This window comes from Gigantopelta aegis, chromosome 2 (genome assembly GCF_016097555.1).
Source record: "Gigantopelta aegis isolate Gae_Host chromosome 2, Gae_host_genome, whole genome shotgun sequence".
Lineage (NCBI taxonomy): Eukaryota > Metazoa > Mollusca > Gastropoda > Neomphalida > Peltospiridae > Gigantopelta > Gigantopelta aegis.
Window position 1 is genome coordinate 32,720,611 of NC_054700.1, and position 21,011 is coordinate 32,741,621.

Sequence of the window (21,011 nt, forward strand, 5' to 3'; positions counted from 1 at the left end):
TTTGAGTATGTGTTTTTATTGTGGGTCATACGCCATATATTTACAATAAATAGACTGTACACAAAGGCAGTTTCGTCAGTGATTTGTGACTTCCTCCTCGCAGAATCCCGGTCCATTGATTGGCTCGGCTTGTATCCCACGTCTGAAAAATATAAGAAGCATATTTTAAACTGAATTGATAGATGCAAATTAATTTACCTTATGTCGATATTTTCAAATACTGTCAGACTTGTATTAAACAGTAACCGTAATGTGTATTACATCGTGGTCCGTTAAGACAGCACACTGTTTATTAAAGGTCACTGAATAAGGTAGACCGGCCTCGGTGGCGTCGTGGCAGGCCATCGGTCTACAGGCTGGTAGGTACTGGGTTCGGATCCCAGTCGAGGCATGGGATTTTTAATCCAGATACCGACTCCAGACCCTGAGTGAGTGCTCCGCAAGGCTCAATGGGTAGGTGTAAACCACTTGCACCGACCAGTGATCCATAACTGGTTCAACAAAGGCCATGGTTTGTGCTATCCTGTCTGTGGGAAGCGCAAATAAAAGATCCCTTGCTGCTAATCGGAAGAGTAGCCCATGTAGTGGCGACAGCGGGTTTCCTCTCAAAATATGTGTGGTCCTTAACCATATATCTGACGCCATATAACCGTAAATAAAATGTGTTGAGTGCGTCGTTAAATAAAACACTTCTTTCTTTCTTTCTTTCTGAATAAGGTGGTCTGGATTTTTCTCTCTCCACTGTAACCTGGTGGTATAAATACACATCTTTTATTATGCGAAATAAGTCATCGTTTTTGATGTGTTGTTTCTTCTTGCGCTTTGTACCAAGTAACGTTCCTGCTCATAAAAAAAAAAAAAACCTATTTTTATTATTGTCTTCACATATAAATTACCTAATAGCCATTGGTAAAAGATATACAATGTGTGTCGTTCAACAAATATGCTTTTTAGCTTCTGATAGTAAAAGAATCGTCAGTTTTATATATTTGTTTCGACATCAAAAGCCGATGTATAGTATTCTATGTTGATGTTTCGTTGAAATGTTCATTCATTCATTGTATCGGGGCGGGATGTAGCCCAGTAGTACAACACTCATATCATGCGCGGTTGGTCTGGGATCGATCCGCATCGGTGGGCCCATTGGGCAATTTCTCGTTCCAACCAGTGCACCACGACTGATATATAGAATGCCATGGCATGTGGTATCCTGTATGTGGGATGGTGCATTTAAAAAATCCTTTTGTTACTAATGGAAAAAATGTAGCAGGTTTCCTCTCTAATAGTATATGTCAAAATTACCAAATGTTTGACACCCAGTAGCCGATGATTAATAAATCAATGTGCTCTGGTGGTATCGTTAAACAAAACATATTTTTTACATTAATTTTCCATGACCCATGCGCAAATGTATATTACGAAGTCAAAATATTGATATCAGTTACCTTAGGAACTAAATCATTACCTGAGCATTCTACAGCGATGTTCTTCAATTCGTGGCGCCGCTTCCTCGATGTCTCGGATAGATTGGGGACTCCATAAACGTTCCGCTGCTGCGGCAGCTCGTGGCCTGAATGGAAAAAACCACAAATCATGCATTTTTGACAACCACTATTCCATGGATGTGGGAAAAAATAAAGTGTATATAAAATATCAATTTCTGCTAGTCGGTAAGACTAGTTGTCCATGTAGCGAAATACCAGTTGGGTTTTTATTCATATTGACCCACCCATTAACGTCCGTCCTAGAAATACCGTCCAGGCGGTTATCATCAGCTGACATCATCATCATTATCATCATCATCATCATCATCATCATCATCGTCGTCGTCGTCATCGTCGTTGTCGTCGTCGTCATCATCATCGCTATCATTACTATCATCATCGTCATCATCATTACTATCATCATCATCCTTGTCATCATTATCATCATTAATCATCATCATCAAACACCACCACCCCCGCAAACATCTCCACTAGAACAGTTTTATGTGTTCCTTTTGAAGTTTTGAAATACTTTTCATGGACCTAAGTTCATTAAGATCATCCGACAGTCAGTGTATTGAGTATTAATATCAAATGTGTACAGTTCGGACATGAGCTATACGGACAGGCAAACATATATTATATTTACTGACCACAATCTAGGGATAACGTTTGTTCCGTCCACGAATTCGGTCCACATGCAGGCCTCTCCGCCTATGACCAGCTTCTTCTGGGCTTCAGTACCTTCAAAAGACATACAGAACTTGTATTTAGCTTACGGAGTATAAACTCATGGGGTTTGGGTGTGGCATATGCGTGTTCTTGTTGCGAACATCGGGATCCATGCTTAAGCGTCTATTAGTGATCACATTTAACCAATGACACAATGTCATCAAGAAATATGGATGGGTTAGCAACTATATGTGTCCATTGTTCCTAACACAGCAACAGCATTGCTGAAAGATATATTTTTTTCGTAAGTATGCATATTCTAAAAGGAAAGGAGTCTAGATCTGGGAAGGCAACCTTCCTAGAATAGTGAAATGGTGAACATTTCAGGTGTTTTTTTTTGTTTTTTTTGTTTGTTTTTTTGTTTTTTTTTTGGGGGGGGAGGGAATACGGTATTTCAATTAATCCTACATGAAAAGGTATGATTGACGGTATTCTAGGTCCCAGGGCAAACTGAGGTGTTCTGTCATTAATTAACTAAGGACCCTCTCTTGGATACGGGACAGCTATATTAACATATGCCTAGCAAGGATCTCTCACCGTCAAAGTCGTGCGGATCACAGAGGTAGTAGTCTGGCCAGTGGATGGTGGTGGAGATGTTGACGGTGATGTAATTGAGGTACCAGCACGCCGACAACAACGTCGTGTAGCCGAGACTCGTCGTCTTGGCCAGCTCCTCCCTGTAGCCAGGGTCCATGTCTTTCCAAATCTCCACGATCGTGGTGTTGGGTACCTTTAAATAGAGCATGTATACCTTTAAATAGATCACATAACCCTTTAAATAGATCGCATATACCTTTAAATAGATCGCATATCGTTTGTTTAGAATTATTGTCGAACTTATATCCAGTTATGGTTCAAGTACGCTATCACTGGATACCAGGTCTCAAAAACACAGATTATGTTAAACGTGTTATCATTGGATTTTTTAAAATGGATTGTATTAAAAGTGTTATCATTGGATAGCTAAAAATAGATTTGTGTTAAACGTTTTACCACTGGATACCTAAAAATAAATCATGTTAAAAGGATACCTTGGATACATTGGATACCTAACAAGAGATTATGTTAAAATTGATATTACTGGAAATCTAAAAATAGATTATGTTAAAATATTATAATTGGGTACCTTTAAATAGATTATATTTAAAATGTTATTACTGGCGACCTTTAAATAGATATATGTTAAAATGATACCGTGGGCTACCTTTAAAAAGATGTGCTAAAATGGTATTATTAGCGACCTTCAATAAATAGATATGTTAAAATTGATTGAGTGACAACCATTAAATTTATCATGTTATAATTGTTATCATTAGCTACTTTTAAACTGACCTTGTTAAAACTAATATGATTGGCTACATTTCAATAAATAATTATGTTAAAACATTTCGTTCGTTTTACTAAATTTTAAAATATATTTCTGTTTATATTCAACCAGGGTTCAAGGTCGTATTAAAAAAATATTATTAGCTGTCATTAGCTAAACAGATGAGGTTTTCATAATTACAACAACAACAAAAACAAACCCTACTATTAGTCTAAACTGAATGCTACATTTGGGATAAACCCCATGGTGCTTTAAATAAACAAATGAAATATATACAGATATTGGGATTCTTTGTTATGACAGTGGCAGTGTTTGTTCTGCAGTTACCAGTACGGTCCATTAGGCATTTGTACAGTTTACTATTAGTTATAATCTGGGAATGTGGCTCTATCGGATAATTGGTTATACCGGTTATTAGCAATTTTTTTTACATGCACCGGGGCTATGAAATTAAGCGGTCAATTCCACTTAATTACATATCGGTTTATAGCTTAAATCGATTATTTGCATATCGCTTTATAGCACAACTAGGTTATTTTAATATCGGTTTATAGCATAACTAGGTTATTTGCATATTTTTCTGCTGCACAGAAAATTATATCGCATAATTGAATATCTTTGAAAACACAAATATTCGTTAATTGCATAAAATGTTCCACAATCTTTAATATTTTACCAGAAACAATTATAATTGCACAGAGAACAAAGCTGGTTAAAAATTACTGTGCACACTGTGAATATTTACTATATTGATATTACTTTAAAATATTTAAAATCATTTTAAATACTAATAAAATTACCCTGAAAAAAATATTAAAAGGTAAAAAAAAAAATATAAAAGCGTCAATACTAAAGCATGCGATGTACATTGTTGACTAATTACAAATGCTGAAGCACAAAGCCTCAGCGTAATGCTTATAGCAATGTGTTTAAGTTGAAGTTTATTGCAGTAATCGTGGGACCATTATTAGTAGCTAAATATAGCATCGATAAACTGCTCTCTCAGAATTGTTGAGCGTGCCGGTGACTTGCCTATATCCAATTAAGTTTCAAGCAGACTGTCCCGGGGACACAGACCAGCAACCTGGACTGCATCTTCAGGACCAAAAGGCTTTGGACAAAATGTGCTATGGCTTTATTTGGTTAATTAGTGATCTGTAATCGATATATTAGTGGATGGACGTTTGAATGAAAATAAGTCGATGGTCGTCGTTCTATGTTTTAAATAATTTGGACGATGACTTTCACGGTCCCCTAAAATTGAGAAGGAATCAGACCTGTAGATCAATTCTGATACCGCGACCTAAAGAGAAATAATGACATGCCCACCCATGGACCTACGGGTTATGGTTGCTTTAATACATATACATGTTCCTAACATAAACCATTTAAGTATATATTTACAGGGACCTATCTGAGTTTGCTGCAATTTGTAAGATGTTATCGACTAACAGAGACCTTTTAACGATTGTAATTACATTATTTTCTGCATAAAATATTAGTGACTGTATATTAAACGTGTTTCTGGTCGTTCTAATATTTGTACTAGGTTAAATTTCATTTTATTTCCTAAAGTATATTTTTGTCGTACGTACCAAATTATTTGAAGACAAAATCCAGTTTGGGCTTCTTACAAATATTAACACAACCAGAAATACATTGAATATACAGACAAAATCGGAACACCTCGTCACATTCCGCTACGCTAGATATAGGCTCGGACACAAGTTGTAGGAATACACCAAATTTTCATGTATTTGGTGACGCGGTTAGGGCGAAGTTCGTAACATAATGTAGTTCGATCAAATATGGCGGCTCCCGTGGTTCATGAGTAAAGATAAAGATATGACGACTAAAAAATTGTTTCGTGATGGATTTGTATTTTCAAATTTGTTTTAGAAACTTCTAAAAAAGGTTACTTCAACATATTTAATTATAGTTAAAATTGAAGAAATTGTAATACATTTATAAATTTGACACGCATTTTACTCCGTAGCTGGACCATTATCATATAAAACGATCGGTAAGAAATGTCCAAAATAACAACAGGAATATTTATTTGTTTATAAAATTACCTTTCTTTTGATATATATGATCATTAAAAACTAGTTTTCTTCGTGATGAAGCTTTGGCATGTGGGCGATCTGTATGTACTTTTAACTTCTCAACAGACTCAATAAGTTTGTCAACAACAGTTTTCCTTCGTTTCGGCGTCGGACCAGTGCTGGGTGGCGTCCCTGTGCTTATATGATTACCTGCATTCTGTAGATTTTCAAAAATCTGGGTTTTAAAATGTTGGAATTTAATAATTTTATTTACACATCTGTGACATATTCTATAACTGTCAATAGGTTTAAAGCCTAATGTGTCTGTTATCTTTTTTATTATATCATTCTCGTGTATTCTCTTCGATGCATTTGTTGTTGTATGTAGTTGTCTATTCACTGAAGCACAGAATGAGCATGTTTTGATCATGTGACTGAAAACAGTTCCGTCCAAAATGGTGACGCATTGTGTCCGAGTTTATTTTTCGTAGAAATGTACGAGGAGTTCCGATTGTATACAGACACTGATATTCTAAACACGAAACTATATTTAATATGTAAGTTTAATCGTCGAAATATTTTATTAGTCGGAAACATCTTACAGTGGAGCAAACTCAGGAATGTCCCTTTAACAGGCTTACCTTGACATTCACGTCAATCGTGTCCTGCCAGACCAACGTCTTTCTTGACGGAAAAAGGATAGATAACTCTTCCAGTACTGTGTTAAAGAAGTACTGCTGAAGTCGGGTGTAGTCGTCATGGTAACCCATCTTCTCCATGAACTCTCTGATGCGAGGGTTGTTTTCCCTGATACAAAAGCAACAACAAACATATATGTATGTCATAAAGAGATTAATTCAAGGTGAATTTCTTTTAATTATTATAGTTTCATTATTATTTTTATTACTTAAAAAAACAACACACACACAAAACACAAACAAAACAGTCAAACACTTTACAATATAATCCAATAAAACTCTAGAATCAATGTTCCTATTGTCTTTATAATTAGGTCGTGTCTGTTGGATTGTGCATGTAAAAGATCCCTTGCTGCTGATCGAAAAGAGTAGTCCATGGCGTGGCGGCAGCTGGTTTCCTCTCTTATTATATATATATATATGATCCTTAACCATATGTTTTTGTAACCGTGGATAAAAAAAAATTCTCTTTTTTAAAACCTCAGTGGGGCAGAAGCACGAAAATAAATAAAAATGGGTTGGATTTCAAGTTTTTGTAACCTTATTTTCAAATATAGTTTTACATTAAATGCTGATTGCGTCTGTTATAAAGTCACCAGCAGCGCATATCGACCTCGTCTACACCGAGGGGCTGGACGTAGCCCAGTGGTAAAGCGCTCGCCTGATGTGCTGTCGATGTTGGATCGATCCCCGTCGTTTTTTAATCATCGCCTATTGGATGTCAAACACATGGTAATTTTGACAGTCATAACGAGGAAACACGCTACATTTTTCCGTTAGTAGTAAGGGGTATTTTATATGCACCATCTCACAGGCAAGATAGCGCTTAACACGGCCTTTGAAATACCAGTCTGAGTGCACTGGCTGGAACGAGAAATAGCCCAAGAGACCTCACCAAGAAGGATCGACCCTAAATCGACCACGCATCAGGCGTGCGCTTTACTACTGGGCTACGTCCCGCCCCTGTATGTGTTATAAAAGTTACCAGCATCGCATGTCGACCTCGTCTCCGCCCAGGTGGAGGTAACTGTCGGGGAAGGTCTCAGTCCACTCTTTGAAGAACTCTCTCAGAAACGTGTAGGTCGTCTCCAGGGTCGGGTCCATCGGCCCGAGCTGCCCCGTGGGCGTGGAGCCGTCATAGCACCTGGCCAGCAAGTCGGGGATAGCTCTCCACGCAAGACTGTGACCTGTGTGTGACAATACTTACATAAAGGAGTCTTACATAGGCACACGTTTGTTTAAAGGTATAGGAAGATGGCTAATGTATTATTGTCGGAATTAGCCGCAGTGCTTCGACCCTCACCCCGCCCCCCTTTCCCCCGCTTGCAATGCCTATGTTTGTTCCCATGGTACTGAAAATTTCATATACTTACCATTTATGACACCCAATAGCCGATGTGTATGTTTGTGCTGGGGTGTCGTTAAACATTCATTCATTCATTCATTCATTCATTCATTATCGTGAACATACTATGGAATAGTCTGCTTACTTATACCATACCTAATACTAATATTTGTGTGTTCGTGTTTGTGTGTGTGTCTGTGCGTGCATGCGTATATGTGTGTGTGTACATGTATGGATGTATGTGTGTGTCGATGTGCATGTGTGTGTGTGTGTTTCATATACTAGTATTGCAGAGGTGTTTTGTTTATTGTTATTGTTGGTTGTGGGAGTGGGGGTTTTGTTTTCTGTTTTGTTTCTTGTTTCATTTTTTTTTTACTTTGGTTTTAAATTGAAGCATTAACATTGGCAGTGCATGATTAGGCCTATTATTAATTGAAGCATTAACATTGGCAGTGCATGATTAGGCCTATTATTAATTGAAGCATTAACATTGGCAGTGCATGATTAGGCCTATTATTAATTGAAGCATTAACATTAGCAGTGCATGATTAGGCCTATTATTAATTGAAGCATTAACATTAGCAGTGCATGATTAGGCCTATTATTAATTGAAGCATTAACATTAGCAGTGCATGATTAGGCCTATTATTATGGTATTATTATCTTACCTGGCATGTCGAATTCCATCATTACTCTAATTCCACGTAGCCTGGCGTATTCAAGAACCGTTCTGATATCATCTTGAGTGTAAACATGGTTATACGGGCTGTATGCTCCCTACATACAATTGTATATAGTATTAACATTAAAACATTAGCTCATGGCATGCGATACAAATGTTCAGAAAGTAATACAACTTTTTGATCTTCGTTGAAAAAATATTTAACATTTACTGCTTAAAGGGACATTCCTGAGTTTGCTGCATTGTAAGATGTTTCCGACTAATGAAATATTTCTACGATTAAATTTACATATTAAATATATTTTCTTATTTAGAATATCGGTGTCTGTATATTCAATGTGTTTCTGGTCGTCTTAATATTTGTAAGAAGCCCAGACTAGATTTTGTCCTCAAATAATTTCGTACGTACGAAAAAATATTTTTTTAGGAAATAAAATGAAATTTAACCTAGTACAAATATTAGAATCATCAGAAACACGTTTAATATACAGCCACTAATATTTTATGCAGAACAATATATTTGATATGTAATTACAGTCGTCAAAAAGTCTCTGTTAGTTGATAACATCTTAAAAATTGCAGCAAACTCAGGAATGTTCCTTTAAAAAGAAAATATTTTATATTCAATCACATTATATTACACGACGCAAGAAAGGACACACACTTTATCACAAAATATTCAATATAATTATTGTCTTTTAGTGAAAATGCCTATACAGTCACGTGGAATATTTCTTATATTGTTGCTATAAAATTATATTTACTATAGTTTGACACCCAATACCCGTGGCATTGTTCGTACTGGGGTGTCGTTAAACATTCATTCATTCATTCAATACAAATATACGTATGGTAACAAACAGTGGTGTACCGATTATTGTGTCATATAGTGTTGCAAAGTATATGCTTCAACGATGAGGGTTTGGGAGTGCGAACGATCCCATTTCGGAATTTGTATTTCTTTAGTTTTTAGTTTTACCTGCTGACTGAGTGACGGGAATGTTTTACTGACGTAGGGGAAGGACGTGTCGTCGGTAATGTGCCAGTGGAAAACGTTCATCTTGTTGTATGCCATGGCGTCCTGGTAAATAGAACGTTTTTCTATTAAAGATCACATATGAATGACAATATATATTTGTGGTAAAATATTAAGTTAAAATATAGGTTACTTGATTGGTTTTGTAGGGGAAAGTTTGAAGTGGTGTGTTTGTGTTTGTGTGTTGTGTGTGTGCGTGCGTGCGTGTGTGTGTTTGGTTAAATGTAAGGTCAATTAATGGGGGACATTTAATGAACGAATCGACCAAACGTTAATTTGCGGTTGTGGACAAAATGTACAGCGGACAAAGATAGAGTAATTGAGAGAGAGAGAGAGAGAGAGAGAGAGAGAGAGAGAGAGAGAGAGAGAGAGAGAGAGAGAGAGAGAGAGAGAGAGAGAGAGAGAGAGAGAGAGATATATACCTCGACCGACCGACCGACCGACCGACCGACCGACAGACACGGACAGAGAAAGAGAGATGTAGAATGTTTGTTTGGTTTTGAGGTAAAATGAATCATTTTTACTTGAGACTTGATATGTCAGATATTTTATACTGATTAAAAAAAACCCAGATTGTTAAAGTATAGAGCACATCCTACCAGATTTTGTAGCAGAATGAAGACTGGGATGTAGTGTAACGAGGTATCGATGAAGATTCCCCTGTAACCAAACCGCGGTGAGTCGGAGATGGTCGTCTCGTTCACTATGTACTGAAATAGTTTAATATGGTGGTCATACAAGGTGCTCATACAAGGTGCTCACTTATCTCTCGCATTAAATACGTCAATAAACAAATTTAAAAATAAAAGAAGAAGTAGTAGTGGCAGTGGTAATGGTAGTGGTAGTAGTAGTAGTAGTAGTAGTAGTAGTAGTAGTAGTAGTAGTAGTAGTGGTAGTAGTAGTAGTAGTAGTAGTAGTAGTGGTAGTGGTAGTGGTAGTGGTAATGGTAGTAGTAGTGGTAGTTGTAATGGTAGTAGTAGTAGTAGTAGTAGTAGTAGTAGTAGTAGTAGTGGTAGTAGTAGTGGTAGTGGTAGTGGTAGTGGTAGTGGTAGTGGTAGTGGTAATGGTAGTGGTAATGGTAGTAGTACCGGTACAGAACTTCTATCATCAAATTTCAATCTCGAAGTATACGTTAGGCCTGTATTAAGTATGCTATTTGTATATTATATGTTATATTATTTATGAAGTATGCAGATTATTTTTAAATGCATGCATTATTTATAGAACAAAATTAATTTAATTTCAACTTTATCTTATAATATGTACATGTGACGGCAGTATAAGATCATGATGTCAAAACATCTTATTCTGGCCATAATAATTGGATATATTCAACAATAACTTTAAAAAGTATGTTACGTAAAACACAAACCGCCCCCACGTCGTTGCGATACACGATCTGACTGAACGTCTCCAACCCCCGCAGTGCCCCCCACACCGACGATGACGTCAGAGACTGCGTGGTAGAACTCAGCTTCAACTCATCTGTAAAATATAATTAACTTCAGTCCAAATTATTGCACAAATATGGCTTCAACGGTGAAAATCTCACAATTGTGTTAGTGTTAGCGAATAGAAAAAGGGATAATTAAAGAAGAAAAAACCCCACTAAAAAACCCCTACAAAAAACGAAAACGAAAACAGAAACAGAAACAAAAACAAAACCAAAGTTAAAGTTTGTTTTGTTTAACGACACCACTAGAGCACAGTGATTAAATAATCGTCCCCTTAACCAGTATATTCATACAATGGTTGCAATAAATATTGTATTGTATTGGATTGGATTGGATTGGATTGGATTGGATTGGTATGGTATTCTGACACGTATTCATCAGAGGAAACACACTACATGTTTCGTAATGCAGCAAGGGATCTTTTGTATGCACTCTCCCACAGACAGGAAAACACATACCACGGACTTTGACCAGTTGTGGTGCACTGGTTGGAACAAGGAAAAAAAAACCCAAAACAACAACAACAACAACACAAAGACAAAGACAAAAAACCTAAAAAAACAACAAAACCAAGTCTGAACAATAGTAGCATTATTTAAAAGAATGAAATATGTAAACGTGAATTTTGGAGCAGAGATTGGTAAAATCTTGAGATTTAATTACTAGAACATATGGTTTTTATGGAGTTTCTATCACGTTGATGTTCCTAGGCTTTATTCACGCTTCGAGTCAAAACTTTGAGGTTTTAAGGACAGACAGACAGAAAAACATGTATTAAATATTAGTACGCCATACTCACAAGATTCGTCTGAAGATGGCGTGGGGTAGACGTCTTCACACTCGTGAACGTTAACAGATATATTCTTAACAACAACCTCGTCATCATCACCATCATCATCATGCCGATTCCACCGTGTACCGCTGTTGTTGTCGTTACCGAATATAATCTTGTAGTAGCGCCGGAAGGCCTCTTCCAAAGTGATGCACGTCTTCCCGGTGGCAACAAACTCAAAATTCAGACCATCCACGTGAAACACCAGCGGTGATGTTGAGTACTGAGCTGGCATCGGCCACGGCACGCCCTTCGTCTTGGGCGGTGGGTCGGGATACTCATTACGACGCCGACGATGTCGGCATTCAGCCAACACCAGACTCAGAACTACTACCAATGTAACTGAGCGTATTGCCTTCATTGCCTGCATGATGGTCTGACGTACATACAGTAAGATATCTGTATATTGGTGATACACCACTCATTAAAGCAGCAATCTCGAGTATGTTGTTATCATCCACTGACCCCGGTGATGAAGCCGTTGAACCATCGGACCTAAGGTTGCTAGGTACTGTGTTCGAATTCCTGTACCGACTCCCACCATGACTCAATGGGTAGGTGTAAGACCACTACACTGACTTACCATGTCACTAACAACTAACCACTAACCCACTGTCTTGGACATACAGTTCAGATAGCAATCTAATTAAAATTAGCTCCACTATTACATATGGATCTGACAGCAGCCCGTTGGAGCTCATGTCCAGTTGACCGTTCATTCGACCAATCAAAACCTTACTTGCAAAATCATGACAATGAGTTGAAAAGAATTTGAAAACATTCGGGATTATGCCGAGGGTTACGAAATGATTCGGGTGAATTACGAAGTATGCCGGAAACTAATTTCAACATAACATTTTATATAAAATTCGTTTCAAGACGAAAAAAAATCCCGTGATGGTATAGCCATAAAATCTGTTTATACTAGTATGCAATCCAGAGTTTATTACTGCACTTTTCCCCCTGTTTTTTCAATGTTGAAATAGACCAACAAGTTCGCCTATTGCATAAATAGTCTCGACCGATATTTTTAGAATTTGTATGCTCCCGAATAACGTTATAAAAGGCGAAGTGTAATTGGTCGATATTTAAATTGTTATTTATAGATGAAATGTCACCTGGACATAGGAGTCCACGCAATGCTGTTAGATCTACTGGTGAGACCAGTAGAGTTAATTTTAATCAGATTGTTCAAATAGCTGAGGTGTGTGCCCATGACAGCGTGTTTGAACTGTGATTGGATAGAAGCACGAAAATAGACGTAACTGAAATGAAAACTGTTATTTGCTAATCATTTAGAATACGTAATCTACATTCAATATTTTACATTCTCACACCACTTTTCCATAATATTTTGTTTTTAGTATATTTGCTAATTAGGTCACACAGAAATGTATTAATCTCCATTTTAACACGTGGGTTAATAATCTACTGTTTCAAAATTTTCAAATACTATTTGGATATTTTGAAACAGTAGATTATTATAGCGATAGACGTCTGTGTTGAATAAAGGCAGCTGGCAATAACCTTGGTGGTAATAACAGACGTTTATTAAACCTGTAAGTATGTTAGTATTTGGCATTAATAGTAAATGGTCTTATAATATAGCGAAACCAGACTTCGGCTGTTAGATCACGTTCTCGTTTGGGGTTTAATCTGTTGTTTGGGGTAGGCGTGGGGGTAATTTTCGAATTTAGAACAGGTGTTTTATTGTTACTCAAAAATGCATTCGTCACAAGCTGCGTTTGTATTTTGTACTCCTAGAATATGACAATTGACGGAGAGTCGACATCGCCGCTTTAATCTAAACTGTTAATATAGTTTATCTGTGCGATACTATCTTAATACCAGGCAATTACAAGATAACACGTGGTATTTAGACTGGTAGGTTGTATCCTTGAAACAGATAGTTTAGTGGGACAATCATTTCACTTCATTACAATGTGTCGGTAGGAAGCTTGGGCTATATCTCGTTCCAGCCAATGCTATACAACTGGGGAAACAAAGGTCGTGGTATGTGTTACCCTGTCTGTGGGATGGTGCATATGAAAGATCTCTTGCTACTAGTTACTAGTCTGTAACATGTAAAGTATCTCTGCTGTCCTTGGAAAAGGAAATGTTTGATTTAACAACGCACTCAACACATTTAATTTACGGTTATATGGCGTCAGACATATGGTTAAGGACCACACAGATATTGAGGGAGGAAATCCGCTGTCGCCACTTCATGGGCTACTCTTTCCGATTAGCAGCAAGGGATATTTTTATGCACCATCTCACAGACAGGGTAGTACACACCACGGCCGTTGATATACCAGTCGTGGAGCACTGGCTGGAACGAGAAATAGCCCAATGGGCTCACCGACGGGAATCGATCCCAGACCGACCGCACATCGAGCGAGCGCTTTACCACTGGGCTATGTCCCACCCATGCCCTGTGGATAACGTGCACGTCTGATGCGCGGTCGGTCTAGTATCGACCCCCGTTGGTGGGCCCATTGGGCTATTTCTCGTTTAGTTCCAGTCAGTGCACCACGACTGGTATCTGGTATATTAAAGACAATGGTATGTGCTATGCTGTCTGTGGGATGGTGCATATAAAAGATCCCTTACTATTAATGGGGAAATGTAGCGGGTTTCCTCTCTAAAACTATGTCAAAATTTACCGTGTTGTTTTTACTGTTATGTTTTATATTTTGGGGGGAATCCAAAAACGTTGATGATTTCTTTTTTTCAGGACGAGTACATAGTTTTCTTAGGGGGACAATACGCAGGATATTTTTTTTAGATCATTTAACATGCATTATTAACGTGAAATGTGAAATTAGTATATATACGGGGTGGGGTTTTCCTTTTTTAGGTTTCTTCTTTCCTCTATTCGTATCTCCGGACATTGCCAGATAATACCTGATCTGGTAGTGTATATTACCTCCTAATACAGTTGGCTGGTTGTGAGATTTGTAAGCAAAACCACTCATTTTTAGAATACTAGTTTATTCAGTGTTTGTCAGACGTCTTCTTGTATAATTCTGTAATGCTTTAGGCAGGACACAACTATTGCACACACACACACACACACACACACACACACACACACGCACGCGCACGCACACACGCACACACGCACACGCGCACACACCCTCTCCCCCCCCCCCCCCCCCCCCCCACACACACACACCGTCATCCCCTACCAACCTAAAGTCTTGACAGACAAAGCTGATCTATGGCAAGTGATTGGTGGACGTGGATAAGAGCAACAACAAAAACACTGCATACTGAGTGTCGAGGTTTTACTCGTCTCAAGTTATAGACCCGAGTGACTCATTGTGTTTCTTGGAGACCCAGCTTAAAAATTTAAACTTAAAACTTAAAATTAAAAAAAAGCAAAAAAACACAAAAATCCCAACAAACAACATATATATATATATATATATATATAGATACATATATATAATAAATTGAAACGCTCAAGTCCTTGAAAAATACGGGACACTAATCCCGCCTCAATTTCTTGTTACTGCCTTTAATGTACACTAGTTCTTTTAGCCTACTATATACGACGTAGGGTAAATGTCCATTACACATACACACACTAAGACACACACACACACACACACACACACACACACACACACACACACACACACACACACACACACACACACACGGAATAACAGAGACGGATTAAAGAGGTCAGGGGACCAGTCTCCCCTTAAAATATTCAAGTGCCCCTTTTTTCTTCTTCTCCCCCCCCCCCCCCTCTTTTTTTTTTGTTGCATAGGGATGCTCTTTTAACGACATGATTCATATGCCCTTTTACCGTTAGTGTCCCTCCCCCGCAAAATACTTCCTGTATTCGGCCCCGAATGACACAAATAAAATCTGGCTGCGTCAGAAATACGCGTTAAAACAAATACATAGTCCCATTGCACTCCACCCGTTTACCCCTGGTCTTCGTGGCATAGTGTTTGACAACCAGAATGGCTAAGAATATTTTTAATAAGATAATTTAAATAGTATTTATTGGCTATTGAATTATTTTCACGTTATTCTTGTTGTTTGTCCATCTCGGTCTATATACTAGTTCAACCAAGACAATATAATAATACCTTACAGTCAAGTAGTCACAACACAGGAAAACTTAAAACTAAATAAATAAAATGTTCAGGTGTGTATGCAGTCGGGTTTTTCTTCTCTTTTTTTTCAATATAATTTCTGAAGAACCATGACCAGACCCCACCCTTCACCCCCAGAAATTTCGCTCGCCACTGTCTAAACCCCAGCCCACCCCCACCCCCACACCTGCATACTGTCTTGTTCACACGCCTGATGTTGTTATACCTAATTCTTTTAAATGTTTTTTTTTTAAAGTCAACTCATCCAAATATATATATACTCTAATTTATATCATAATACAATACATTTCAGAAACCGATGTAATATTTATACTAATATAATGAGTTTTTACAGGTTACGAAACTCAAGCGTCACAGATTACTTGGTAACCGGTACATACACACACATTAAACCAGCCTCTCTGTTGATACACAACAAACACAATGAGCAGATAACTAAACAGTCAGTCTAGGGGTAAGTTCTGCCAGCCAGTTGTCCTTTACGCTCGCTTGACCAGAGAACCGGTCAAAAGAGTGTGCAAACGTTTAGCGAAAAAATGGCTTGCTGAACGCAGGCCAGGTTTCTGAAGCAGAAGTTTGTCGATCTACTTTTAGACTAGTACCGTGTTCAGGAGGCCGAGCGCTCGCGAACAATTTGACTGGTACCATCTTCTTTTATAATACCAAGTCTGTAGAGCTACACTGCAGCAGTGTTCCAAAAACCATTTGTTCGTGCAAACTTTGACTGGTACACATCGTCTTCTATCACATCACATTCCGCTAGCTTTGAGCCCCAAAACCAGTCCAGCGAGCCCTCATAAATGTTCCTCAGAACACGTGTTTATAAAACTTTAAACTGTACTAGACTCGAGGCTTTCACAATTCACAATATCTCGCCTTTACAAATAGCATGTAGGCAAAGCCAGGACATTTCGCTAATGTCGAGAGTGGATTTTAAATCTTTAAAAAACATGGGCTTAGTTCTACAAAATAGCAGCAATATTATTATCATTGTGGGTAGAAGTGTTATCATTGAACGTACATTAATACAGAATGACACATACAAATTAAATATTACCCTGTCATATTTCCATTTCACCCAACAACCGTCTTTGCAACACCATTAATTATGATGTTTTTCCACCATCGAATGTGAACGAGAATGCGAACGCGTATGCGAACGAGAATGCCATCTCGAATGCGAACGAGAATGCCATCGCAAATGCGAACGAGAATGCGAACAAACGGGTTATGTTGATATCCACTAATTCGAACGCGAAGCGGTTCACAAAACGAATGAAACCCATTGAGAATGTATCACGTGTTGCGATCTTTGGTAGGAAAGTATACATAAAAGATCCATTGCTGCTAATGGATGGATGAAGCCATGTTTCCCTCCGAACACTGTGAATCGGAATCATCAAATGCTTGACATCCAGCTGCCGATGATTAATTAATCTGTGTTTATAAATGGTGTTGATAAACAAAACAAATTTTAACTTTTGATCTGATGCGCAGCACTTGGAGGTCATCATCATCCAAATACTGCACCTTATCATATGTCATCATCGTTACTGCGTCTGTCGTTTCCATTGCTGTTGGACTAGGCGTTTCACCACGTGACTTATAGACAGCAAAACGTATACCATCATTGTACTGCAAACGTATTTCCTATTTTGAACGTTGACCGAGTAGGTGTTTCAACACATGGCTTATAGACTGAAAAACGTGTACCATCATTGGACTGCAAACGTATTCGCTGTTTCCAACGTTGTGTGGCTAGGCGTTTCACCACAGGTAGTCCGAACTACATAACAAAAGTGTTTTAGTTTCTCACCACAAAAATGTCTTTAACTATTTGATGTTGTTCACGGTATTTAATGAAACCTCGCCTGGATTTTCCGGATCTGCGTCTTTTTTCAGTTTTTCCTTCAGTAAGATGATTTCATTCTACAAAATAAAAACAAGTAATATTAATAATAATAATAATAATAAAATCAAAAAATCAAAAAAAAATCACAGAATTACCCCCCTCTCCTCCTCCCCCCAAAAGAGGTAAACAGAAGAGAAATACTAAGCAGCTACAATGTTACAGTTCTAGCTTGTTTGTCAAACTACCGAAGGCTTCCATAGTATTGTTTTCACAAACCTCTAGTTTATTGTTTTCCATCAACATCAAACTACCGAAGACCTATAAAGTATTCTTTTTCACTACCTCTTGTTTGTTTGTGAAACTATTGAAAATGTGGAGGGTATTGGTTTTCACTACCTCTCGTTTGTTATGAAATTATTGAACATGTGGAGGGTACTGATTTTCACTACCTCTCGTTTGTTTGTGAAACTATTGAAAATGTGGAGGGTATTGGTTTTCACTACCTCTCGTTTGTTTGTGAAACTATTGAAAATGTGGAGGGTATTGGTTTTGACTACCTGTCGTTTGTTTGTGAAACAATTGAAAATGTGGACTGTATTGGTTTTCACTACCTCTCGTTTGTTTGTGAAACTATTGAAAATGTGGAGTGTATTGGTTTTCACTACCTCTCGTTTGTTTGTGAAACTATTGAACATGTGGAGGGTATTGGTTTTTTCTGTACTCTAGTTTGCTTTCAAAACTTACAAGATTTGTAATGTATTTCAGTAACCTCTGGTTTGTTTATCAAATTTGTTACAGCGTACTGTTTCCTAACCTCTAATTTGTTACACTGACCTCTATTTTGTTACAACGTATTGTTTCACTAACATCTAGTTTGTTACAGCGTACTGTTTCACTAACCTTGAGTTTGTTACAATGTATTGTTTGACTAACATTTAATGTGTTACAATGTTATGTTCCACTGACATCTAGTTTGTTACAACGTGTTGTTTCACTAACCTCTAGTTTGTTTCACTAACATCTTGTTTGTTACAACGTATTGCTACTCTAACCTCTGGTTTGTTACACTAACCTCTAGTTTGTTACAACGTACTGTTACACTAACCTCTAGTGTGTTACAGCGTACTGTTTCACTAACCTCTAGTCTGTTACAAAGTACTGTTTCACTAACCTCTAGTTTGTTACAATGTATTGTTTGACTAACCTTTAATGTGTTACAATGTTATGTTCCACTAACATCTAGTTTGTTACAACGTGTTGTTTCACTACCCTCTAATTTGTATCACTAACCTCTACTTTGTTTTACTAACCTCTAGTTTGTTACAACGTATTGCTTAACTAACCTTTAATGTTTCACAATGTTATGTTCCACTACCATCTAGTTTGTTACAACGTGTTGTTTCACTAACCTCTAGTTTGTTTCACTAACCTCTAGTTTTTTCCACTAACCTCTAGTTTGTTACAACGTATTGCTACTCTAACCTCTGGTTTGTTACACTAACCTCTATTGTGTTACAACGTACTGGTTCACTAACTTCTAGTTTGTTACAACGTACTGTTTCACTAACCTCTAGTTTGTTTCACTAACCTCTAGTTTGTTACAACGTATTGTTACACGAACCTCTAGTTTGTTAGAAGGTATTGTTTCACTAACCTCTAGTTTGTTACACTAACATCTAGTTTGTTACACTAACCTCTAGTTTGTTACAACGTATTGTTACACTAACCTGTAGTGTGTTTCAACGTATTGTTACACTAACCACTAGTTTGTTACAACGTATTGTTACACTAACCTGTAGTGTGTTTCAACGTATTGTTACACAAACCTCTAGTTTGGTACAACGTATTGTTACACTAACCTGTAGTGTGTTACAACGTATTGTTACACTAACCTCTAGTTTGTTACAACGTATTGTTACACTAACCTGTAGTGTGTTACAACGTATTGTTACACTAACCTCTAGTTTGTTTCAACGTATTGTTACACTAACCGCTGGTGTGTTCAACGTATTGTTACACAAGCCTCTAGTTTGTTAAAACGTATTGTTACACTAACCTTTAGTGTGTTACAATGTATTGTTAAACTAACCTCTAGTGTGTTACAACGCATTGTTACACTAACTTCTAGTTTGTTACACAAACCTCTAGTGTGTTACAACGTATTGTTACACTAACCCCTAGTGTGTTACAACGTATTGTTAAACTAACCTCTAGTTTGTTACAACGTATTGTTACACTAACCTGCAGTGTGTTACAACGTATTGTTACACTAACCTCTAGTGTGTTACAACGTATTGTTACACTAACCTCTAACGTATTGTTAAACTAACCTCTAGTTTGTTACACCGTATTGTTACACTAACCTGTAGTGTGTTACAACGTATTGTTACACAAACCTCTAGTTTGTTACAACGTATTGTTACACTGACCTGTAGTGTGTTACTACGTATTGTTACACTGACCTGTAGTGTTACAACGTATTGATACACTAACCTCTAGTTTGTTACAACGTATTGTTACACTAACCTCTAGTGTGTTACAACGTATTGTTACACAAACCTCTAGTGTGTTACAACGTATTGTTACACTAACCTCTAGTTTGTTACAACGTATTGTTACTTTAACCTGTAGTGTGTTTCAACGTATTGTTACACAAACCTCTAGTGTGTTACAACGTATTGTTACACTAACCTGTAGTGTGTTACAACGTATTGTTACACTAACCTCTAGTGTGTTACAACGTATTGTTTCACTAACCTCTAGTTTGTTACAACGTATTGTTACACTAACCTGTAGTGTGTTACAACGTATTGTTACACTAACCTGTAGTGTGTTACAACGTATTGTTACACTGACCTGTAGTGTGTTACAACGTATTGTTACACTGACCTGTAGTGTGTTACAACGTATTGTTACACTGACCTGTAGTGTGTTACAACGTATTGTTACACTAACCTCTAGTGTGTTACAACGTATTGTTACACTAACCTCTAGTTTGTTACAACGTATTGTTACACTAACCTGTAGTGTGTTTCAACGTATTGTTACACAGACCTCTAGTGTGTTACAACGTATTGTTACACTAACCTGTAGTGTGTTACAACGTATTGTTACACTAACCTCTAGTGTGTTACAACGTATTGTTTCACTAACCTCTAGTTTGTTACAACGTATTGTTACACTAACCTGAAATGTGTTACAACGTATTGTTACACTAACCTGTAGTGTGTTACAACGTATTGTTACACAAACCTCTAGTTTGTTACAACGTATTGTTACACTAACCTGTAGTGTGTTACAACGTATTGTTACACTAACCTCTAGTGTGTTACAACGTATTGTTACACTAACCTGTAGTGTGATACAACGTATTGTTACACTAACCTGT

At 37.5% G+C, this 21,011-nt stretch overlaps 2 protein-coding genes across 2 annotated transcripts in view; both read right to left on the reverse strand.

The window, feature by feature from the left end:
* On the reverse strand, window positions 1–12,005 carry LOC121388284 (beta-hexosaminidase subunit beta-like). Its single transcript, XM_041519568.1, has 11 exons — window positions 11,603–12,005; window positions 10,722–10,834; window positions 9,949–10,059; window positions 9,293–9,394; window positions 8,300–8,408; window positions 7,272–7,473; window positions 6,230–6,395; window positions 2,754–2,946; window positions 2,138–2,228; window positions 1,466–1,570; window positions 1–142 (listed from the first exon to the last, which is right to left on the reverse strand). Exons 1-11 carry the CDS (start codon window positions 12,003–12,005, stop codon window positions 76–78), a joined length of 1,662 nt encoding a protein of 553 aa, XP_041375502.1. The 3' UTR covers window positions 1–75.
* Window positions 12,006–16,025: 4,020 nt separating this feature from the next.
* The window catches only part of LOC121377867 (voltage-gated hydrogen channel 1-like), a 73,724-nt gene continuing 68,738 nt past the window's right edge, over window positions 16,026–21,011 (reverse strand). Inside the window, exon 7 of the mRNA XM_041505969.1 lies at window positions 16,026–17,700. Coding sequence (XP_041361903.1) covers window positions 17,605–17,700 — 96 coding nt within the window. The 3' untranslated portion in view covers window positions 16,026–17,604. The remainder of the gene's footprint in view (window positions 17,701–21,011) is intronic.

Excerpts from the sequence above, each read along its gene's own strand:
- LOC121388284 (XM_041519568.1), bottom strand. The coding sequence starts at position 12,005 with ATGCAGGCAATGAAGGCAATACGCTCAGTTACATTGGTAGTAGTTCTG. Across the intron at positions 10,060-10,721 it reads ATCGCAACGACGTGGGGGCG|TACATAGTGAACGAGACGAC; the intron begins GTTTGTGTTTTA and ends AAACTATTTCAG. Across the intron at positions 9,395-9,948 it reads TCATTCTGCTACAAAATCTG|GACGCCATGGCATACAACAA; the intron begins GTAGGATGTGCT and ends TCTATTTACCAG.